This window comes from Styela clava, chromosome 3 (assembly GCF_964204865.1).
Source record: "Styela clava chromosome 3, kaStyClav1.hap1.2, whole genome shotgun sequence".
NCBI lineage: Eukaryota > Metazoa > Chordata > Ascidiacea > Stolidobranchia > Styelidae > Styela > Styela clava.
This window is the reverse complement of record NC_135252.1, coordinates 2368936-2394426: the sequence shown is the minus strand read 5'-3', so window position 1 is coordinate 2394426 and position 25491 is coordinate 2368936. Positions and strand designations below refer to the sequence as shown.

The 25491-nt window shown below is 35.7% G+C and overlaps 2 protein-coding genes across 3 annotated transcripts; one reads left to right on the top strand and one right to left on the bottom strand.

Moving 5' to 3' along the window:
- The first annotated feature begins 7228 nt into the window (after positions 1-7228).
- On the top strand, positions 7229-11074 carry LOC120343175 (ATP synthase subunit C lysine N-methyltransferase-like). Of its 2 annotated transcripts, XM_039412301.2 has the most exons (5): positions 7235-7528; positions 7803-7913; positions 8327-8401; positions 8490-8603; positions 9167-11074. In XM_039412301.2, exons 1-5 carry the CDS (start codon positions 7361-7363, stop codon positions 9350-9352), a joined length of 654 nt encoding a protein of 217 aa, XP_039268235.2. In that variant the 5' UTR covers positions 7235-7360; the 3' UTR covers positions 9353-11074. The 2 variants fall into 2 exon arrangements, with proteins under 2 accessions (XP_039268236.2, XP_039268235.2); XM_039412302.2 differs by lacking the exon at positions 8490-8603 and having other exon boundaries at positions 7229-7528.
- Positions 11075-22332: 11258 nt separating this feature from the next.
- LOC120342212 (uncharacterized) lies at positions 22333-24919 on the bottom strand. The gene is made up of 4 exons (XM_078111228.1): positions 24633-24919; positions 24311-24466; positions 23680-23814; positions 22333-23440 (listed from the first exon to the last, which is right to left on the bottom strand). Exons 1-4 carry the CDS (start codon positions 24846-24848, stop codon positions 22913-22915), a joined length of 1035 nt encoding a protein of 344 aa, XP_077967354.1. The 5' UTR covers positions 24849-24919; the 3' UTR covers positions 22333-22912.
- Positions 24920-25491: the final 572 nt, after the last annotated feature.

The following is a 25491-nucleotide window of genomic DNA, read 5'->3' as shown; positions in this document are numbered from 1 at the left end:
TATGGCATACTTCTCAAAGTCAGGAACCAAGTTTGCCTTCTTTTTTTTTCCAAAAACAAAGACATAGTTTTAAACTGGATCATGTTGCCAGTTGATCGTTGCATTCTGATACATAGGTTGTACATATGCTGTGTAATATCTATCAAAAGCGTAATATCCAGCAACCGAGTATTGTCACATAAGTGCGTCAAAACATCTTCCCCATTTTGGTCTTCAGTGTTGAACTCTTTTCATGTAAAAATATTTCAATTTCTTCAAAAAGGCTAAGAAAGTGCTGCAAAACTTTCCATCGACTTAACCAGCGAACTTAAGAATGATGCACTAATAGTCCGGCAGATGAGGGGCCTTTTTGGGCCCAACCTTGTTTTCAGACATAAAGTTTTTTTTATGTGTGATTATTTATCTTGGGGTTGTTGCCCACCATTTCTACATGGGTGTGGAGTTTGCAGCCTTGAGCAATTTTTTTTACGGCTTGATATTTGTATTAGTGTTTTTAATCGAATCTGTGCACCATAATGGCGCACAACCTGAAATCTAACCTGTTACAATACTATGTTCAGGCTGTGCGCCATCTTGGTGCACAAACTACGGAACCATCAAATTTACTAGGAAATGAAAATCAATAACTTTTAGGTATTTTTTGAACCCAGCTGTGGGTCGCGACCCATATATATGGAAATACTGTTGAAACATACGCGTAAAATAAAGTGTACTATTTCAAAATACCCGCTTTTGTTGCAATTAACAATACAAGCCTGCTAATGCAGTCGGCAGTGGTTCAAGTGGATATACACCCGGTGGAGAACAGTAAATTATTTGCTAGCAAGGATTGTTATGCAGCGGGATGATCACGACGATGCAGTGAAAGATAATGCTATCACGACAACAAGAATGAGAAAATTGCTACATTTATAGTATATCCCTGGGAAAGAATGTAGTTCATTCTTATGTTCCATGCCAATGCTTTTTAAACTACCAAAGACTTTCAACACTTTTGCTTCTTCTCTTCTATAAAAATACATTGTTATTATATATTCTCATTTCCATCTGTTTGTTCGTGCTCCCAGATAACCGACCAGTGGCCTCCAAGGAGGCCGTGGTCCCCTTTCAGGAAACCCTGTCATAAACTATAAGAGGCTACCGTGCTTCTCTTGCCTGTTGTCATGCTGTCCCTCGAATTCAGCTACAACAAAAAAATTCACGAAAACGGGTTTTAGAATTTATGATTTCATTATTGTTCTCGACAATGAATAATATATATACAGTGAATTGATTGTGGTTGTTGAGGATGTTTCAAAAAAAGGTTAAGTGGAAAAATGATTTGACGAAATGTCAAGGTTTGAGAGTAGTAGAGAAGTGGAAAAAATACTCCCATGTGTTCTTCATTTGATAACCACGCCACAAAACTTCTCCGATAAAAATACGCAGCAATTGCGAGAGACAGAAATGCCAGGATGGGATTTCATCGCATTGCAAACCAATATTAGCGATTCTCAGATATATTCGCGCATTCCCATCTGAACAGCGTGGAAAAGATTATACCTATCTACACACCTGAAAAACTATGTCAGATGAGCGTCATAGTAAATCAGTAAAGGAATAGTGCAATGGGAAAAGACATATAAGGCGTAACTTTCAGTAATATGCATCAAATAATCTTATTGTGGATTATATATTTAAAAACATTTCGTCACGCCAACCGCAGTCCGAAACTTTTTGTCTCTGGCTGAGCTTAGATACCAATTGGCACTCATGTAAACTGGTAAGAGGCACGCGATGGAGCAGATAATATGAGTATCCATCTCCCAGCTGTCATTTGAGTAGGTACTGCTGTTTTTATTGCAGATGATACTGATTTTTTTGTATTAAAGATTTACTGGCATCACCGATTTAAGGATGTCAAGTGATGGATATAAATAAACCATTTGAAAACCAACACGCAGTATTACAAAACTTACTTCCAACACGCGGTTTGAATGAATGAAAAGCTGAAACTAGTATTCTTTAAAACAGCATACAAATTCTGTTGAATGAAATCATACACAAAAGCTCTTCAAGAAACCTATAGCTCAATAAACAAGTGGAATTTGATGCTTGTTCGCAAAAATGTGCGCGTTACTACGTACAACCGAAGCACGCAGGAAAATGTGTACTAGTGATCAAAATGTTTGACTCAACTATGTTGGCATAACAGGTGCACATCTCGGTTTTGCATACGCATACCTTCTATCTCCACAAGGATATATTAATTTAGCCAAAGTCAATGCTGCACCTGAAAGGTTCCGGTTCTTCCAAAAGAAAACACGTTACACATCGTTAGATACCAGTGGATGGTTTTATATGGCCTTATTCGGAGTAAAAGACGAGGTCGAATATTCCAATCCATTTCAATTAATAAAATATTTCCCAAGTCCCTAAGCTTTAAGCAGGAAAAGGAAATGCCCGCAGCAACACAAATGTAGTTTGACGAGCGCAAAAGTAAGTGGCTAGATGCTGTCGATGGATCTTGGCTTATTTTAGTGAAATAAACTACCATTTATTCTACTAAAATTGAATTTCTGACATTGTAAGGAGATGCAATGTTACTATGTATTCAAAACTAACCCATGTAGTTGTGAAATAATTGTTTTTAACGAAAAGGTGCTCCCGAAGTAATCGTACCAAGATGGCGCACAACCTGAACATTGCATATGTACCAGGTTAGAATTCAGGTTGTGCGTCATCTTGGTACGAATACTTGAAATCCATTTAGAAAAAATTGCTCAACATTATATACTCCACACCCACCTGGGTATCATTATTTATGTCATCTACATTATATCTAAACAATAAATAAAAATTTATGTCCCAAAACAATGTTAAAGTCCGATTCTGCCGGACTATAAGTCCTTGTATTGTGTATTCATCTCCAACAAGAATGCTCGAAATTGGCGGTGCTTCAATCCTTTCGACAGAATTTTATTCACACATTTTACAATAACGTCCATAACATGGGTCATCTTTATACTTTGAGCACAAAGAGACTCTTGATGAATGAAGCAGTGAAAAGTAATAATGTCCTGAGTAAAATTAGATTCTTGCAAGTACTTTTTCAATAGCGCCACCGCACCGTTTTCTTTACCAGTCATAGAAGCTGCCCCGTCGTCAATCCAACTAATTTTATAGTGAAACGCATTTAACACAGCTTCTTTTATATCTACCCCACGTGTTGTGTTATAAATAAGAAGAAGTCAAACAAGATCTTCATAAACAGATGGGTCTTTTGCTACAGCGCGGACTGATAATTGCTCAGTATCACTCATATCACAGCTTTTATCAAAAGCCAGTGAAAAATATTCGAAGGTCTATTTTCGATTGCAGTTGCTCATCTGATTGTCGTATCGGGTATTTTATGTATTTATTGTATTTTTGCTTATGTTTATTTGTTTGTGTTATTTTTATATGGACCGCAGCGGTCTGGAGTAACAAACGAATTGAATTAAGATTTCGCCAATTTCTTCAATTCTTCTAGGAATGGTAGTTTTCGAAAGGCTGATTCTCGAGCAAACTCGCCATCTGTGAATGGTCTGGAATAGCTTTTTCTGTTGGAATGGCCTGGAACTTTTTCTGCTAAAACATAAGATGCAGCGATGGCGTTTCCATTTTCCCCGATGGGCTTTTTAAATACGTCCTGTTGCACTCCCAGAGAATTTTATAGTTTCGACACCAAACTTTCTCTCGGCTTTCCGACAGTTTTATCATATTTGTGTTGATGTAGCGCGTTATGGTGTCTCTTCACATTGAAGGCTTTTAAAATAGAAAGAGTTGTCCAACAAACCAAGAATAGGGGCTTCTGTTTATATATATTCGAAAAAAAGATATTCGCTTGTCCACGAGTCTTGAAATCCACGAGTCTCATTTTCTTTTCTTTTGCAGCGAATGATTTGTTCATTGCTGCAATCAGTGTGAATTTAGGTGTTACTTATTTTCAGCAACTACCTTCGGAAACAGGCCACGAGCTAGCAATGTGTGGATAAACATGATCATTGAAGTTTCTTTCGATATAATGGTACAATTTTGATGTTTATCATAAATAAACTAAAGTTTTTACAAAACCGTTCGCGTGCCACGTTTGAGCGCATGGCGTGCCAAATTTGGCACGCGTGCCCCGTGTTGTGCACTCCTGGACTAAATGACACTAGCGCTTAACGATAAACAGTCAGAATTTATAACCGTGCCAAAAAGCGCGTACCGATATGCTGTGAATAAAGACGTTTTTACACTATGTTTTAAAACTGGGAGCCCAGTTGCTCTTATCTTTGTGCTTGTCAATTACCACCACAGTTTATAGGTGTAAATACCGTAATGCTTATTAAGTCTACATTCTTAGAGCAAATTCATATATATCGCACATGCCTTATGACTGCTTTACAATGATAACATTATCAAAGCCTAATTTATATGTCCCTGGATTTTAGGAAAGTGAATTGTATTTATGAGGGGGATTTTACAATGTATTCGGAATTTCAGTATCGAAAATATTTTCAGAATGTATTCGAAATAGTCGATGGGTATGGCTATCCCCGCTCATGAGGTTTTGCTACCAGGGTTGTGAAATAAATAAATGTTTAGCCCCCTTATCCTATCAAATTGAGACATTGAGTTGCGTGCGCAAGATTTTGTTCCAATATGACGACACTAATATTCGATTGATATATTTATTCATAAAACTATGTAATATTAAAAACGTCAATACAAAAATTTGCCAGTAAAAATAGTTGAGCGTTTGGCTGATAAATAACTAAGAACAGGTCAGAATCTCATTCTCGTTTCTACTCGCGGGGTGGGGACGCGTATGGCTCATAGTTCACGATTGCCCCAAGAAAAAAATAATTTAAACATCAGTATTCCAACTTATTTATTAAAACATTCTGAATCATATCAAAAGGTAAACATATCGGAAATATCGGTCTTCATTTAGCCGATACCGATACCGAAAATTGGCCGATACCGATACATCTAAAAACATGACATCAAAATTTCACCTTGAATCAAAGTGCTTCTGTGCCGAGGTTAAAGTTGTCTCGCGGTCTCCTTAAGATCGCTTCACGGACCCCTAAGCGACCGCGGCCCCCAGTTTGAGACCAATGCTATAAACTATAGAGGGTCAACATAGAGATACCACTTCTGTGTGAAGTCATGGTTCCGCATGAGTAAAGAGGATAGGATAGGATTTACATATTTATCCCGGGGGAGAGGAAAGCCGATAAGACGGCTTATCCATATGGCGAACCACTGCCTCTCGTCCGGTTACTATTCCAAGTCGGGTATGGGATTAGTTATATTGTTTGTTTTCGGAAGCATGGACTTGGTGGTGGAGGAAGCCGTAACCGACCAGCAGTTACGTGAACCACCCAGAGGTATGACCTTCTCAGCTTATCCTTTGCCGCCAAATATTTTGACCAAAGGTTTTTTGTTGCCCCCAGCTTCGGGCATTTTTAAGTTATTTTGTAACGCTTTGTATATATATATATGAGTACGTTAGCACTAAAAAATCACGCTAGCTTTCTTTTCGATGCGATATTTATGTCACAGACTGTGAACTTGTCCTAACACGGTACGATAGCCTGGCACCGTCAACTGCTGAACTGACAGCAGTAGCAATAATATTATTCAGATATTGCTATATCATTTTCGGTGATTTTGCTTTCAGGCTCGTACCACAGTATTGTAGGCAACTTAGCTCTAATCCATCTACCGGTACATATAGTTCTAATCGTACCATACTTGCACAGGAATCCTTTATTTCAATTTTTGTGAAGAGGGAAGACAGTTTGGAGAAGAAAACCAAGTATTTGTGGTATCGATACGTGAGTATTGTTATATATATATATATATTAAGTGATTTAAATATTTTTTCACTATGTCAGCTGGAACACATTATGCAGTGCCGGGATGCAGCTACTCCTATGTCAAGTCTAAGAAAGCAGGGCTGTGAAAACACTATATTCTGTTCTTCGGCCCGATCTGGCAAAGACTCCTGAGAAAAGAAAATCATGACCCTGAACTTATGGATTGGCTAGATACAAACCCGCGATATTTTAACACCAAACGGCCAACGCTGAAATAGATCGCGCTGAGAAAGACACCGTATTCCCTACTTCCGTACCTCTTTACTCATGTGGAACGACCTTTGATCCCGTCAGTGAATTCTCTATTATCATTCTCTGTGATGTCACACAGATTTTTTGGGGGGACAGGCAGTTAGCCAGCCTCTGCGCGGCTCGAAGTAGCCACATCCGCACCCGACGGCGGCTGGTTCAATAAAATCAATCAATCAATTTTATTTCGGTCGCTCTGGTATAAAACAAAACAACAACAAACGAACAAATACAAAAGTGACAAAATGCAGAGGACCTGGAGGACGGACATAACTTGAAGACAAAGTTAAAAACGCGAAAATACGCGCCCGTCCACCAAAAACAGTCAAATGACACAATAAAAATACACGATACGGAATCGGGCAATAACTTCAAATAAATCGATTCAATTATACAAACACTGATCAGAGGATGCACGACTGGTCCTTTTAGATTGAAGATTTTATTGGATTTCCGATATATGCTATATATTTTTGTTGCATTGCTGTTGTGGCCGCGTTATTGGTTATCAGTTATGCTACGTATGAGCGAGTCAATAACAAAAGAACTCGCTAAAAACCGGTATATTTATGACATATGAAAAATCTATTTTTCGTGAAGCGCGGTGCTTCCCCTCCAGACAATAGTGTCAATTCAACCAAAGTCACTTTGGTGTCGACGCGTCAATGTTGCCCGAAAGGCGAGATATTATTAATACTGTCACGGTACCGATATTGGTTTAATATGCATAGAATTGATGGACGACGTCAGTTAAAGAAAATAAAATCGCTGAATTTACAGTATCCTGGCACCGGTATTGGTACTCTAATAGCAAGGATTTCCATATTTTCCACTCACGGTAGCGAAACATTCTTTTATTACAGTGGCGTATTAGACTATCGGTCCGGTACCAGCATCCAGCCAGGTACAATACCGGAATCAATTTATCTAAGTCAGTACGTACGATACCGGTAGCACATGCAGAATCTCAACATATCCATGGCTTACCCTACCGTACCCTTATGGTTTTGCATCATTACCGGTACTTATTCCTGACGCATTGCACGATTCGCCACACCTAAAACTGCAAAATGTTGTTTAATATTACCCAAAGACTAAAGCATCAAATGCCGGAAGTTTATCCAGTCGTTACAGCATCAGAAGGATAGGATTACCATATACTAATATTTCAGAACTAGCCTACTTTAATACTTTGCTGAACTGATCTATGATCGATCTATATGAATACGCCCGGTGTTGATTTGGGTAGTATCATCACTGAATCTGCAGAAACAAACAACGAGAAGCCTCGTTCTATCTGGGGATTGACTGCACTAGGTGTTACTGCTGGAGCAGTTGTAGCATTGTGTATTGGTGCCGCTCCATTTATATCACCAGCTCTGCGCAAGGTAAACTTGATTTCAAATCATTGTCATTGATATGGTGTAATTACCTCTGGTTCATTTTTCAAGTTTTCACTGATTCATGTCGAACAAAAATGTTTTTTATGTTTACATTTTAATCGAAAAAATTTATAAAATGCTTCAAAAAAAATGCAGAATTCTACTCTCTTTATACTCTTTCATGCAGTAAATTTCCTAAATGGAAAAACTGCTTATGATGCTTTTTCATAGCAAAAAAACTTTCTTACGTGCATCCAAAATAACTTTTATTTTCATTCAGTTTTGTCTTCCATTCATCCCTGCAACTGAAGTACAAGTAAGAAACGTAATTTCAGCTTTACCCCATCGTGGTGGAAAACTTGCAGATATTGGCAGTGGAGATGGAAGAATTGTAATTTTACCTTTTATTATTTTATATTATGATAGTGTCTTTGAATGTGGTAACTTCCTGTGTATGGGGGATAATTATACAGAGCCTTGTAGTGGAGTGAACTTAGTAGTAATTTAACCTCAGTGAATAATGAAATTTGGATATCATTTGGTAACCCATATGTGCTAATAACTCAACTTTATTTTTCATTACATAGGACTGAATTTAATTTGATAATATTAGTCTGAATAGCTGAGAGGATTTCTTGGCTCTCGCATAGGATAGTTCACAAAATCACTGATCAGTTGCAGTTTTCTTCATTTATCCCCAAGCACATTATATAGGTTATACCCAACTTGCATAGCGGTTAGTGATTGTTCTTCCAGATGCATTATTGATATATCATAATAATGACTGGCTATAATATTTTACAGGTCATAGAAGCAGCAAGAAATGGCTTCATTGCATCAGGATATGAACTTAATCCATGGCTTGTATTTTATAGCAAGGTATGGAATACTTCATATTCATTAGTTTCATATCTGAATATTACTTAATTCTTCATCTGTTCTAATATTTCTCATGATGTATATTTAGGTGAAAGCTTTTCGTCTTGGATTATCGTCTAAGGCTACATTTGTAAGACGAGACTTATGGAAAACAGATTTTCAGAAATATGAAAATGTTGTCATTTTTGGGGTTGATCAAATGGTTTGTTGCATCTTCAATTTTTCAATTATTTCCTGCTTTATCAATATCTAGTAAAGAGTTTAGCAGCGACACAAGATATGTCAAATTAGGATGAGGGCAAAAATAGGTTAATTTCTTCTTAATAAAAGTTGTCAGGTGACGAATTTGGCAGGCTTAATTGTTGGTGTATAACGGATATTTTTGATAAGATATCTGGACTCATCTCTGACTATTTCAAATAAAAACTTATAGTTACAGCTTCCTCCATGCAAGTACATGTATCTGAAATGAATACCTGGACCGCGACAGACCCAATTTGGTAACCAAAGTCAATAGTTTTATTTTCTCTCCTCCCAGAATCATAATTAAAAACTCAAAACTTGTTTTGGTTTTTTAATAAGTTAAGGTTTGGTGATTGCGAAGACACTCTTATATAGTTAATCAATTATATTTGTGGACAATTGAGAAAAGCTATGTTAGGCTATCAGAACTCAGTCATCATAGTGTTTTTTAGTCAATGTCTCGAGATTTAAATGTATTATTTGGTTTATTGATGATGTACCAGACAAAATAATTAATTACAGATGCCAAGATTGGAAGAGAAGCTTGCACAGGAACTACACCTGGGATCGCATGTTGTTGCATGCAGATTTCGATTTCCGAATTGGAAACCAGTAAAAGTAATAGGCCATGGCATTGACAAAGTTTGGCTTTACAATATACCACAGTCGTTCACAGATTTAAGTGTTGGAAAATCCACAAATCACTAATTTTGTTACCTGACCTTACTATGAGTATGAATGTTCACATTCTTATGAGCTAATATTTCAGAATTTTTATGCAAAACCTTGTTTCATTTAACATGAAAAAATAATTAGAATATGTTATCCTGACTTGCTGAATGAATCCAATTTAGAAAACGTGAATTCAATATAGTGGGTCAAACAGGAAACGAGAATATCGGTCGGAGACCGAAGACTTATCGATCTTAGATCGGTAATTAGTTAATAACTCGCTAATTATACGACATAATTAACCCAAAATCGATAGGCGTCTGGTCCGAGGTAAGGTGCATGCACATGCAAAATTTGGAGCAGATTCAACCACGCGTTCGTGAGATATCGCGTTCATCTAACAGACACACACACACAGACATACAAATACCTCTTAAGATCGATAAGTAATAAGCGACTGAATCTGTCAGTTTTGCTTTGTAACATCATGCTCTGGTAAGCGTATGTGTAACGAAGAAATTGCTGGCTAACATGACACCATATAGCCAGACGAGAAGGTGACCCGCGGACCTCGAACTTGTTACCTGCCTCATCACCACGCTGAAACTCCCAACAAGCCAGATAAAAAAGAATTGGTTTTTGACTCTACACATCTATTTGCTGTGCCGTAGGTTCAAACATTAGCCTCGTGACGCGATTTAATAGCTTCCAACTCTGATATAGAAGCCATGTTTTATATGATTCGATTACTTACAGCTAACGTTTGTTTTAATCGAGCTGCGTGGAAATACGCATTCTAGAAACAACTACTGATAGAGACTTGATGATGATTTACTTCCGTCGAAATGGGATGTCGATTCCGCCATATCAACACCTGAAGATACAATCAAGATGTGACACGCAAAAGCAACCAAGTGCGTTTCGATTTTTAAATCGGATTTGCGTGAAATATCCAGTCTGCGCGTCTCCGTTAATGTTAATTAGGATCTCGACAGATTCCGTGTGCAAAAATCTCTTGACATGCATTGAGACAGCCAGCGGGATCGCTTCATATTTGAAAACCAGGAGTTCCCTGATTTTGCTACCAAGAGAAACGCCATCGGTGTAACCAGCTCACTTTGTGATTCGTTTGGATTGTCAGCAAAACCAAACTATAATTGTGATAATGTTGGCGTGACAAGCTATCTTGGGATGAAGATTTCGACTATAAGAGATTGAAGTTTTGAACAAAGTGGATGAATTCTTTAGGATCTTTTGATTTCTCGTCAATTCAAATGTGAATATTCTTCGTACGAAATTCATATATTCTGTGATGCATCGGAAGTGGCAGATAGTGCGGTAGCATACCGGTATACAATATCGGAGCATTCCTCGCAGAATTATTAGTGTAGTATCATTGCAGCCAAAACGAAGGTCCATCTACGATATGACAGCACTTCGCTTAGAATTGCAAAATATCCTATTGACCGTACATTTGTTAATTTTACCCTTCCATTTGGTATATGTTGTCTGACTCTACTTGTGTATTGAGATATTCAAGATATAAATCGCTCAGATTTAAGGCCTTTGTAGCCACTCGCATTCGCGAAATACTTGGTACCTCTCAGCCACGTTACTCAGATACGTTGATTTCATTAGAGGAATTGCTTTTGCCTGAAAGTGGCTGGCCCGTCTCCCAGGTGTCTCTGCATTTTGTTTTGTCTGTTTACTTTTTGTATTGTTTATGCCGGAGAACCAAAATAAATGATTGATTGATTGGCCAAACTACTTAGAGATTTGGACAGTTGACGAGCACGGCCGAGAGATCAAATAGCAAGCATGCATGACCGCGGATTGTTCTATGACAGCTGCTAACAATGATGGAATACTGTACTTGGGTCTGAAATCGAAAATATTCTCGATGTCGTTGTTTTATTTTTGTAAATTAATTGTCTTGGTGTTGGTGATAACGCTGTGTTTTAAGAATCTAACTGTTATATTGCCCGACTATCAATTATCTTGTGACGCCTAAACAGCTAGAAATCGCTGGTCAGTATTAGATAGTTTCTGCCCAGAGAAAGCATTTACATAGCGAGTGCAAATGTATAATAAACGAACAGGATTTGCCGTCAAAGTCAACCTTACCAAGCTCAGGGGCGTAGCCGGAAATTTCTAAAGACGGGGTTCTGAAATTTTTATTTGCCGAGTTGGACCGAAACAGCTAGCAGGTCCGATCGAACGTTGAAATACGCGTGTTTTTATTAGTTGTTAGGGTCTAAAAAGCATTTCAAGCTACGGAAAATTGTTATCTATGAAACAGAAAAAATATTTTATTTTTTTACATATCTAAGGGGGGGGGGGGGGGAAGGACCCGATTGCTTATTGAAAGGGCATGCCGTAGAAGGTATCTCTACAGGATTCGATTAAATTAATTGTAAATATTTTGGGAAAATTAATTGCAATCCGTTTTGGATGGTGAAAAGAGCAAAAATTTGGTCGCATCAAGGATGTGAATTCTAGATTGGATGAATGGCTTCCTGCGATTAGTCATGGGGTTCACTTTGTTGGCAGTTATAGTTCACGTTCTTGCAGACCTATATCGTCATCGTGATGATCATCGTTAAGACATTTTATATCAACTCCATTTGAACAAATGTATCATAGCCGCATATCGTATCGTTGCCGTTATGGTGCAATGTATTCATGCTACACCGGAGATTCATTCTTGATACTTTGAACCTTCGCACAATGAGCCTGTAACCAATCGTTTTGTGTCGATTGGACAATGATGATGTTGTTTTAATGCGTTCCCAGAATGTCGTAATAAATTTTATTACTTACTGAAGTTTCCTGTTTTCTCGCGATAAATAAGTAACTTGACTATTTATGTGAATATGCGTTATCCTTGTGTAAAATGTATCCAAGTTCGTTAGATGTCATGAGTGAGCCGAACGGAGTGGAATTGATGAAAGCCATGATGCTGTATGATTATAATTTGACTTCATAATTGTTATACATACGCATCATCATTTATTATTAATAAATCAAATTGGGAACAATTAAAATAGATAAAAGGTTTCAAACGTGAATAGCGTAAAATTCATTCTTATCGACAAAATAAGAAATGGAGCTCAAGATTTTTTAAGATTAGTTAATTGTAGTCTCGTACGTCGTATTTTGTAACACACGACCAAGTTTTCTTTGCATTCACCAATAAAAGCTTTCATTGCAACATTTCCTTTATAATTTGTTTATTAATATTAAAAATATGCAATATATTCATTTTCAATATAACTATCATGACTCTAAAAATCGCCTTTCATGTGTCATTAGGACAACATATATATAATTCAGTGATGACTCGATTCAAACATTAATGTTCGTATCGTATTAGTGTATAGTATAAGTAAACTATACTGACTGACTGACTATTAGTGGACAGAAACGTTGCCGATTTACGCTTTGGGTTGTTTATAAGTGTTGAGTCTGTGCGTTGAATAAAAAAGTCCTGCTATCTTAAACATAATAACAAAATATATCTGAAGGTCGCAAGTAATTAAAATGTAAGATATTCTACTCGTTGTTGGTAAAACGATGAAACTATTCTGACATCAATTTATTTTATACTTTTTTTTACAGAATTTCACCGATTATACAGCATTGAATATTGTTAAACAACCATTTTTTAAAAATGTATTATATGTTTAATTAATTGTCCAATTGATGCGATATGGGTTTACGATTTGTTTTTTTCGAGCATGTTACATTAAATCCACAATAGGACAGTGATCTTATGACATCTTACAAATTATACCACAACTTTACACTCATGTATTCGATGGATTCCTGCTCGGTACATGGAAGGCATCTTGTGAAGTGAATCTATGCAATACTATTGAACATTGGCCTGCTCGGTAACATATACTACGAATGCCGTTGGAAGTTTTCGGTTAAAGTACTGGTGCATAAATTTCAATGCTCCAAATCTGTGGACTTGGCAAAGTTTCATTATTCGAAATTTATGGTAAAGTTGGGATCGTGAAGGTGCGTTACCTTTAACTCAGATTGAATTTTTTTGCAACAGCTCCAATCTGCGAAGTAGGGTGGAGGATAAGCTTCCACCGAAGATATACTTGAAATAGGGAAAACAAATCGCATAGCTGGTGGGGGTTAGGAATTTTCTAAGTTTGAATAATATTCCTGCTGCTCTAGCTAGCCTGCGAGCAATGTAGTTAATATTTGTTGCAAATTTTAATTGGTTATCAATGTGTATACACAAGTATATATTAGTAAGAGTTCACATTCTCAAGTAATATGCCATTCATGGTAATTTGAATCGAGTATATACTTATTGGATTTAATTAAAAGAGATTTGGAATCTTCAATATTCATAGTTAGTTTATTGCCGGTCATCCAAGCCGCAATTTTATGCATTTCAGAGTTCATGTGCAATTCCAAATCATTTGGCGAACCGGAGGCTCCGAATAATCCAGTATCGTCAGCGAAGAGTTTGACCAATAATTAAGTGGCGCGAGTAAGATCGTTGACAAATAATATGAACCTTAATGGGCCAATTATAGTGCCCTGTAGGATTCCACATTGTACGCTCTCTGATGCGAACTCGAATAGCTCTGGAAAAAGGCATTCCACCAAAATACAATAGACCTATATGTAGGAAATGTGTACTCCAACCAAGTCAACTCTATACACCAGTGGTTCTCAAACTTTTTTAGTCCCAGAGCCGCATTTCAAACCTCAAAGGTATGAAGAGCCGCACACAAACAACGCAAGGTAAAATAGCAACAAACCTTCAGCGCGCAATTAAAATACTAAGTCATCGTAACAACAACACACGTAACAACTAGGGCTGGGCAAAATTTTCGAATAATAAAATATTCGAAGGACATTTTACGATTCGGATATCCGGTACCACGTGACCTGCGCCGCTCTGCTTGGACATCGAACTCGAGCGTCTCCAACTCAATTGTGGATTGTGCGAGATTTCCCAACGGCGCTCGCTATCAGAAAAAAAAAGAAAAATTTGAAAAGTCGTCTTTGCGTTATGGTGTTATATGCTTATTTTTGCACCTAACGTATCCTTTCAATTCATCATTTTACAAAAAAAAACGTACCGACCGTTCCGTAAATTTAGAAACGTCAAACCAGATTAGGTATTTAAAATAAATTTCCCAGATTTACACTCGGCATGCTTGGTGACATGTCATTAGCCATTTCTTGCATTACCGAACATAAAGTTGCTTAAAATTAAATGTTAAAATGACTTTTAGGTGTTTCATTGTGAAAAAGGCGATTTTAGGTCGTTAAAACACTCTAGTTATGTAAATAGCATGGATTTAAAAATGACCAAAAGTTTTTCCAAAGGTGGTATGAGTTACTTGTATGGAAAACACTCATTATTAAGTTGTAACCTGATAAGAAATGTCATGTCCTACTCCCTGTAAAGCACTGACTCGTTCACGAATTGTTGCGTCTATTATCATCGAAAATGATTACAATTGTTAAATTTTGAAGTATTTGGGCAGTAATAATTAAGCCTCAAGGTATGACATAATCGAAATCATTAAGCGAAGTGCTGAATTCGCAAATTCCGTAAAGAAAATTGAGCATTACTCAGTAAGTATTTTAGCTATAATAACCATCGGGGTGTTGTTTTGTTGAAAAAAAACGTTAAAACTTGAAGGAATCAGGTATAATTAGAGTCTGACTCTCTATTAAGCACAAAGGCCTAGAAATGCCTTTATTGCCAATTTATTTAATCGCTATTTTAAATCAACATGCAGGATTCACGCAATCGTAAATTTGCTAGGTTTATCTATCTAATACTTAAATAATACGGACACCATAGAAAAGCATGAGAAACTCAAATATCATTATAATAAATATCTGCATCTCGGTTACCGTTCACTTTAAACATGCACGGTTAATTTACAAGCGGTGATAAGGAAGATCGAATCCAAGACAGAGGATAAAACTCAGAATAGAATTAATTTGGTTTTAAAATTAGTCCTAATGTATTCAACAGCTGTCGCTGATGTGAACGCAAGGGTATACTAGAAATATGAAATTTCGATATTCGGCGACCGCTTATTCTTGCAAAAACGAGAAAGGGCGGAAATATAGAATACCAACTTTAGGATATCGACGCCAAAACGATCGCGATGACAAAGACAATCAGCAATTATGATAAAATTACCCAATAAAAAACGCTTTATTGCCGACTTTTTAATGTTTCTATTATTTCCAAATGGAGTATCGACCTCCGAAGTTCTGGATCCCTGTTATGTATAAAAAAAAATTTTCAAATTTTTTGATTCGAAAAAAAAATTCAATTTTGCCCATCCTAGCCTAACAGCTATTTATTTAGGCTTTGATTTCTAATAAGTTTGTCAAAGCGGGTCGTAATCGTTGAAGATGCAAGGTGCAGTAGCTGCTTGAGATGATCGCCAGATTTTTCGAGACTATTTTCGATTACTGGAACAAAATTAAAATGCTATAGAAATTAAAATAATCATCGAGTTATTTGATTTATACATAAGATCTGGAAATGCGACAAAAACTGAAAATCCACGAAAGCAAGCCAATGATTACAGCCATGTCTAAAATCTTTCCAAGTGAAAAGTGTCCGATTGGCCGCGAAAACGCTCACTGTTGCGTCACTATTGCATCTTATAGGTTAGCCAACGCTACGCAAATAAACACGGGGAAATCTATTCTATTTATTTAAGCTTTGATTTCTAATAAGTTTGTCAAAGCGGATCGTAATCGTTGAGGATGCAAGGTGCAGTAGCTGCTTGAGATGATCGCCAGATTTTTCGAGACTATTTTCGATTACTGGAACAAAATTAAAATGCTATAGAAATTAAAATAATCATCGAGTTATGACTAACTAATAGACTTCAGCATTTTAATTTCGGGTCAATGATTAGTTTTCAATGAAATTTTTCTTTGAAAATAATTTATTTTCAAAACATTAACGGAAGCCGCATGCGGCTCTCAAACCCTAGTTTGAGAATCACTGCTATACACAGTCAGGTATTTCATCCAAAAAAAAGTAAACGAATTTTCATATATTTAAAGCGTAGTAAATTATTTAGGCACACATAAGTTGAGGTCAGAGCTATATTTTTAGAATAAAGCAATGTATATAAGAAAAATAGTTGATAAACAATGGTAATAGAAGCGCCATGAGCAATAATTCGTCAGAAGCGATGACGTATAAAGGGGCAACTTAATCCAATAATTAGATTTAATTTCCATTAAATATGCACGACGTGTACAATTATACATTTTGTTTTTGACACCTACAGAGTAACAAACTATTTTGTGTATATACAGGAAAATTCTGTATCCTATTTTAAGACTTAGGTTCAACAGATTCTGTGTCTTGAATATTTGAAAATAAAACCTGCTTAAAATGTAATAAACTCCTGACGAGGACAGGAGCAAAAAAACTTCATGTTTTAAATAAACTTCATAGCTTCATTTTTTATTGAATATTTAGTACCTTGAACAAAATCCCATATTTTTAAAATGTTGGTCTATTTTTCATTTTATGATAATTGAGTCAACGTTTTAACGTGCTATCCGAATTGGTCAAGAGACAAGACTGAATTAATAAGGTTTGTTTTTAAAAAATGTTCTTCATTTCTCTAAAACATTCATTGGAGTGTTTTGGTGAGCATTGTAGGTGTCGCTGCATGAAGACCCTTTGACTCCTTCGACTCCTGTCATCAAATCAAGTTAGTTTCCTTTTGTTATTTGTAATGTTTTTTATGATACGTTTATACTGTGTTGACGAATAAATGATGATGGATTGATTGATTCTGGCTGGGGTACGTTTCAAGATATAATTAATATTAATTATCTTTTAAACGCGCGAAAGAATAATTCGGTTACGTATGATTAATTATCTTTAAACGCGCGAAAGAATAATTCGGTTACGTATGATAAACCTGTTAAAATTGATATATATATATCAATTACCTTTCAATTGTTTGATCAATGCTATTTTAAGACCCGAGAGAGTGGCCGTGACTGGTGCCGGGATTGAAACTACTAATCATCATTATTTTGTACAAAAACATTTCTCGGGTTGAAATCGTCACCTTGATCGCAAATAAATAAGGACAAGAAACTATAATTTAAATATTTATTCCGACAAACAGTAAATAGAATTTTGTCTCATCAAAATATAAAAGTAATTATAATATGAACGACAAATAGTATAAACCTATTTCAATATAAGTTGTAGCTGAAATTCACGCTCTACGATTCAAAAATAATAAGCAGGAATTTTTAGCACAATCACTGTAAGAGTCCCGTTATTTGAAAATGTCTGATAGCGGTGTCGCAAGGTTTGTCAAAAACTGTAATTTGGTAGTCTAGGCATGCAAAGACCATAAAGATGATTTTGACACATCAATGCGTGTTTTATCGATTTCATCTAAGAAAAGGTTCAAAATTTTCCAGAAGTAAAGTGAAGGATTCGAAAGCTGATAAAGTGTTTGTAATAAATATTTCTCAAGATAACAATGCTTAAATATGAACACGGAGGTGAAATGACTACCGCAATGTCATCCATGTTCAGGTTTGTCCATGGGACATATTTTTCGGTCCTATCCCATCCCATGAAAATTTATGCCTGTCCCATCCCATCCCATGGGATTTCCATTGGAAATAATTTTCATTAAAAAATTCTAAATTTAGGTTAGTTTAGGTTTAGGTTTAGTTAGCGTTTACTAAATAGCAGGCTTGTCCATGGGAAATATTTTTTGTCCCATTTCCATCCCATTCCATAGCAATTATGCCTGTCCCATCCCATCCCATGGGATTCATATTGGAAAAAATTCAATAAAAATTGTTAAATTTAGGTTTAGCATCTACTTAATAGGACTACATGTACGAATAGACATGCAAAACAACAAAATTTACGGTCTCTGTTAAAATTATATACATAACTATTATACATGTGTCCATCGATCGATTGAGCTTCACGAAGTATATTGTTAATGCTAAATATAGTTTGCTCTTTCTAACTAACAAGAGAGCTATGCTCAAATATATGGAGACGAAGTCTATAACGAAATGTTTCACCATCATTTCACCGAAAATCATACGGTTTTCGTGTCCCACTTGTCCCATGGGAAATACAAATGTGTGTTGTCCTATCCCATCCCACGGGAATCCCATTCCCATGGACAAGCCGGCTAAATAGGACTACATGTACAAAGAGGCATCCAAAACGACGAAATTTATTGACTTTGTTAAATTTGCAAATACAGAACTAATATATAACTAACAAGAGAGCTATTCTCAAATATATGGACACAAAGTCCATAAACGAAATGTTTTGTCATCAATTTCCGCAAAATCATACCGCATCGTGAAAGAACCTGAACAGCAACGGTAACTTAACGGTACCTGTATCAGGGTACTGGTAACGGTGCGCATACTTTCAAAACTTTTCCAGGTTCTGTAAAGATGATCTATGCTACATGATTCAGATAAAACCGTGTTCCCAGAGTAAAATATAATGAAGTGAAATTTTGGATGAAATATCAGATCTCATAGCATTCATAGAAAATTTAGGAATAAATCAAAGTAATAGTTTAGGAGAAAAGCTATTTTTTAAACGATAAAAAGAAAAATTCGTGTCCCAGGTGTTCCAATTATCCCTCAACTATTGATTGACATGTTTTACGATTATAATTTAAACTTATATATAAATAACAAACACCAATTGCTATATATATCCGTTAATATGGATTTGTTAGTACACGATACTATCTGATTGTATACCGTTAAAAATATCTTTCCAAGATTAGGTTCTTCTAATGAGGTTTTTCTAGTTGATGAGCTTGTTCAAATTGTTACTTATAAGTAATAGGCACTATATTTATTTATTTTAGCGAATACGATACCTATTAACGAAGTATGTGACCTTGGATAAGGTTCTGGTTTAAAAAAAATTAACAATTTAGTATTTCGCATATATACTGAACTGTGATCCGGTTGTGGCTTTAAACCAAGGATTGATATTCTCCCACGACATCGGGCCTTTTTGTTTTCTAGTTTGTTCGCAGGCGTCGCTTTGAGCATCCAGCTATAAAAAACAAGTTTTTCATTATTTTTCAAAAACTGTTTTTCGAAAGCAAGTCCATGTACTGTTATTACCAATTTACGCTAAAGCATATGTTATTTCTTGCATGACCACATGAATTTGTTGCTTTTGGATATCAAAGTGGCGAATAGTAAAAAAAATATTTGTCTACTTTTTGACAGATTGGCAGCAAAGACGATCGATGTTCAGTAATCTAGAAAACGAGAATATCGGTTGGAAACCGAAGACTTATCGATCGATAGTTAGGGGGTCCCCCAAAACAGAAACTGCAGTTTCGATTTATCCGCTCTTGTAACTTGCGCACTGCGCATCGCATACACACACTCGGCGGGTCTCAAAATTCTCTCGCTTTACAAAAATCTAGATCACTATATCAATAATTGATTGATAACTCGCTAATTATACGACATAATTCGCCCAAAATCAATAGGCTTCTGGTCCGAGATAAGATGAATGCACATGCAAAATTTGGAGCAGATTCAATCTCGCTTTCGTGAGATATCGCGTGCATCTAACAGACAAACATACAGACATACAGACAAATACCTATCAACATACTTACCGATTAAAATCGATAAGTAATAAACAGTCGGAAACGTAGGAAAAATAAATTAGAGAAAAAAATTGGTGACTAATGTACCTAAAGATATTTTTATATTATAACTGCAGTGCATTACGGTCGTCTGTATATTTGCACACGTGCTACTAAAACTAGATCATAAGTCGATACTATTTGTTACGATTCATTTGTTTCGTTCATTTTGGCATTTATTAGTGTTGGATATTTGACATCATATCGCTTAGAAAATATATAAATATACCATACCACATTAGGTGTACAAGAATAATGATTTGAAATATCTATGAATCCGTCTCAACCGGTTTACTACAGAATTAAAATAGAATTTATTGGCAGCAATCGTATATTACTTGCTCCTGTAAACCAAACACGACATATTCCCGGAGGCGGAATCGAGTGGCGCGTTTCTCAGTCATGGTGTTTAGACCTCACGAGGAAATACCCACTTGTGGAAACTGAATTATTTTGATGGATGGATTTGACGAAAATAGCATATATGACTGACAATAACCAACGATTGTTAGTTCGATTTTTGAAGATACGCTTTACATGTTTTATTTAATGCAGAACAATTCTCATGAGTAGAAATGCTCAAACGTATCAAAATTAACACGTCACTACATTTTTATTCTACTATTCATGAAATTGTTTTCTAGTATTTGGTGTTTCGTATGAATAAAACTTCTAAACAATAGATACGAAAGTGGGAACTGTTGTGTCAAATTTTTTTTACTCTGTATTGTGCTCTGTGTGCCTGTATAACGAATGGAATTGATTCGAGAATATTTTACAAAATATCATTCTACTGTTAAGCTATCAAATAAAGATATATACAACTCTATTAGCTATGATTTCGATGGTGTTCATGCCATCATATTTGGGTTTATCAAATTTACACATAATAAACATTGAACTTTATACACTCTTCAATATGAGCGTATTGAATAGACAATTTCTCCCTTTTTCAATCCGACTTCCGTTGTAGAATGCCACAGCAAGTCATTGACGACGTCACAAATCCACGAGCTTATGTCTACCTGCTCGATATCGATTTGAAACTTCGTCCATTAACATCCTGTCTCGACTCATAACATTACGTATACATTATCACGCCGAAACGGAAAATGATATTGTCAAACAATATGCGAAAACTATACCGGAAATGATGACAGGTAAATTCATAGCTTTATGACGCCAAATAGACGTATTGTTTCATTTGCTATTGTCTGGAAAGTTACAATATTGTTGAAGACCGAAACTATTTTGGCGTCTAGAATCTACACCGTTTGTCGACCAGACTTAATACATATTTTACGGCTGTATGTATATACTTTGTGAATGGCATCGGAAAACGGAAACTTTAATATAGCTAAAAGTCTTTTTGGTATATTTAAGAATACAGCCAACCTGATTTATCGAAATATGTTTTTATTTTCAATAAAATTAAGTTAGAACCTCTCACTTATGGAGAGAGACGCAAAGACCATAACAACGACAGGATTTCTGTCACTATTATACACTATTGCATTCCAAATATTTTATACAACTTTAGTCAATTTCGATCAGAATGTAATCTGATATTAGTATGCGACTTCTCTTCTTGATCCTCATATGGGGCGTATAAAAGATGTGTTTTGCAAATTGCAAAATTGAATTATAAAAATAATAAAAACTCATTTATTTCATAATATTTAGTAGATTTTGTGTGAAATCGCGCATCGAAGCCTTGCCAAAGTCCCAGGTTGGTTTTATTTACGCGGCGCAATCATAAAGGATTTCAAACCCTTTTGGTAAATTCATTGAATTAGTCCGAAATATTTTTTTCTAACTGCAAGTCGAGCTCGGTCCATTATACGACAAAGCAAGTTTGTATATCATGCATAATAAAAAGACAGATTCGAGTCTAATTTTAAATATACCCCCCTCTATTATGGCACGAGATAAATTACAATCAGCAAAGATAATCCCATTGTTCTACAAGCAATATAGGCTAATGCTGTCGCAAAATTGATTTTATATATATATTGACGTCTTCGCCCACTACTTTTTCCGTATCGTCAATCATATGATATATGTAGATGAGACAAATATTGTTACATGTTTCCATCGTCCAGTTTTATTGTTAGCGTGATAGATTCTAAACTTTCATTCGCTCACATGTAACAATATGGCGCTATAGGATTTGCGCAAAGAGAGACTGACCAATGTCTTCTATACTGCTCAGGTTCAAATATTACAAATTTTTTTTCATCTTGAGTTCAAATTATACTATTTTACTACACTGCCATTTTACGTTTCTTTCCTGCTAGTCAACGATCAATCTTTCCGTTATATATATATCGGATTATTTTATTTTCCATAAATTATCATTTATTTCAAGCTGAAACTGTGGGTTAGTTGATATTTAAAATAATAAATAAATAAAAATAATCATAACATATCTCATGGCACAATGAACAATAAAAACAACATTTTTCTCATAAAGATACTGAGAGGTTTTAAGTTATTTCAACTCAGTGGATAATGACGGAGGCCGCTCTTTATCATGGCTCCGATTAACTCTTGGGAGATGATAAATATGATTGGGCGATAATGATGAAGCTACTATTCAATTTGTGCTTCTTCACGTTCATGTAACAAAGTTGTTTGTTGTAAAAAAATTGTTGAAAATGTTATATTACTGTGGGTTAACTTTGACATTGCGGGAAGTTTTATGACAAAAATATACAAGTAAAAAGCAATACAGTGTGAGTACGATTATTATTGAAGATTTAAATATGTCACAGTGGCCGCATTCGTAGTATTCCATCAAGTACGTCGTATTGGATTGTCGAAAATAGTAATATAAGCTGTTCCGTTAAGGTTTTTGAATAATTGCTTCGCAAGGTCAATACATTTAAGTGCGCTTCGACCTTCTCTTGAAGGCATTGCGCAAGAATGCGGCGCTGTTGGACAAACTAAATTGACGACTTGATTTCGAGTTTATTTCTTTGCTTTGTTTAACGTTTGCATTTATGCATTGGTCAGGAGTGGACAGATTGGGACAGCTCGTCCGATGAGGACGGGTGGGTCGTTTGCGTTGCGGACGGGAGAACAAATCCGAGAGACTCAATTTTCTTGTTCTGGGCGGTTGTTCTTCTTCTTTCATATTTTCTGGAACTGTGCTCTCACATGACGTAAGAGAAATGTTTGGCGAGATTGTGTTTCCTTTTTCCAGAAGTGTTTCGTGGTCGCTTTCTGGTTCTCCCTTTTCTTCTTCTTTATCCGACAAAGAAAGGTCTGAGCGTGATGAAGACAACGAATCAGAGCAGCTGGATTCTTCAGAAATGTCACTGGATGGTACTTCCGAGTTTGTCATTACGCAAATAAATTCATTGTAGCTCACTCTACCGTCCCCATCCCTGTCAGCTTCACGAATCATGGCCTGTAACGAGAAAAATGAAAAATATAAATATATTGCGAAGGATTTAAAAAAAAAATCAAAAAATATTATACAGCTCATTATATATGAGAGGCATGAATTTAAAACTCATTCTTATTATCACACATGCGTATGAATAATCGAAACAATTTGAAATATTCAGCTTGGCAGAACAAACGACATGTCATATTATAAACACACTTATAAATATTTAACTAGGAGTTATTTATGACATCACTCACCGTGATTTCATTTTCAGAGATGTCGTCACCAAGTCGCAAGAGCAAATCTTTTAGCTCTTCGGCTGTTATGTAACCGTCACCATCTTTATCGAATTGGCGGAAAACGAGATACATTTCGTCTTCTGGTATGCAGTTCTGTAAAATGAGGAAAATGATTAATTATAAATTTCATTTTCACAACACATAATACTATTTGGTCCCTTTTTCAAAAATGTGAATCGTCGATACATTTTACATAGAAATTTATACAACGGATTGTATGAAATTTTAATGAAATTGCTTTTCGGGTTTGAGATAAAATTTAATGCGTAAGTCATCAGCCACTCCTCATTAGTAATGTACGAACGAGGAGGCGTTCTATATCTAGCGATCAGTTTCACTGATACAGTAAGGGAGAAATAATCTCGCGATGAATATATCTGGCCTGGGGCATTATAAATTAGCCTTATTAGGAGCGTTCATGTTTATTTTTTAATTTATGTATACTTCATAATTGCGCAGTGAGAAATGTACTGCTGTGCGTCTTTACAGACACGAAACTGTGAGTTTGCGTCTGCGATTTTGAAGCCTTTGCAACAAAACCGAAACTATAGCAATGGATATTATATTTAATCAAAATTTTTTGACTTACCGTGACCATGGTTGATAATACGGCGAGGTATTCTTTGAAGTCTACAAATTCCAAGCAGTTTTTGGTAGATTGGGCTCCTATTAATTCTTGCAACACTATCCTCACGTGTTCCATCGATACATTTTGTCCCATGTTTCGAAGAGTCGTAACAACATCCTGCAAATTTATACATACCTTTTATTAGCAATCAAAGTTTTCATAATTAACTTTTGTTATAAGTACACTTGATTCAAAATTGTATTTATTTTACCGAGCACTATTTTATGTAAAATTTGGTAATTAAGTGAATAAAAACTCTCCCAATCAGGAAACATTCGCTTACCTCTAATTTGATTAATCCAGTTTTTTCAGGATCAAAAAATCGAAATTTTTTTCTGAAGTCCGCCAACATATCTCTTGGCATATATTCCTGCATAACTTGCCATGTTGTGTAGTCATATGCGGCTGTATTCATTTCTAAGCTCTTCATGTCCGCTTCGTGTATCGTTGCCAAGACCAGTGTATATCCAGCACGTTCAAAATCAAAGACTGGCATCATAAATCCACGCACGGGCTTATAAACCCAGCGGCAGTGTCAAATTATTCTACTAATCCGTGCTGTCTCGGTCGTTCGTGCTATTCTAGCGTAATTAAAATTTCTGCATACCGAAAACAAGATTAATTACACCTTTACAGAGGTTACGTTGTATCAGTCATATGACAAAACAAATTCTTAAATTTTAATTATTTTAATGATTAAAAAGAATTTCAAATTCTATAGTTGCCGTAATATAGCAGAACATGCTATGACAGCTTCATATTTAATTTCAATGGCTTATAGTAAACAAAAAAATTTCGGTCATGATATCCGCGAAGACAACTTGATATTTAATATTGGAATGTTTCAAGCATGAAAATCCTAAAAATAAAGTTTTTTTTATAAAATGAAAATATATTTAAAACGGACTATATTCATGATAAACCATACTATAATAAAATAAAAATCTTATTATGTGCACAATAACATAATGGTTAATGAGCCAAGTATAACATATTTCGTAGGTTAAGAATCACCATCTCATTCAGATTGGCATAAGTTGGTGCAAAAGTAGATATTCTTAGAAACGTGCTTGTAAAACACCACAAACTATTTTTTGGTTTCTTTGAACATTGACGTTACTTGGAGAATAAAAATATCAACT

Excerpts from the sequence above, each read along its gene's own strand:
- LOC120343175 (XM_039412301.2), top strand. The coding sequence starts at position 7,361 with ATGAATACGCCCGGTGTTGATTTGGGTAGTATCATCACTGAATCTGCA. Across the intron at positions 7,914-8,326 it reads GCAGTGGAGATGGAAGAATT|GTCATAGAAGCAGCAAGAAA; the intron begins GTAATTTTACCT and ends AATATTTTACAG. Across the intron at positions 8,402-8,489 it reads GGCTTGTATTTTATAGCAAG|GTGAAAGCTTTTCGTCTTGG; the intron begins GTATGGAATACT and ends ATGTATATTTAG.
- LOC120342212 (XM_078111228.1), bottom strand. The coding sequence starts at position 24,848 with ATGATGCCAGTCTTTGATTTTGAACGTGCTGGATATACACTGGTCTTG. Across the intron at positions 23,815-24,310 it reads TATTATCAACCATGGTCACG|AACTGCATACCAGAAGACGA; the intron begins GTAAGTCAAAAA and ends CTCATTTTACAG. Across the intron at positions 23,441-23,679 it reads TCTCTGAAAATGAAATCACG|GCCATGATTCGTGAAGCTGA; the intron begins GTGAGTGATGTC and ends TTCTCGTTACAG.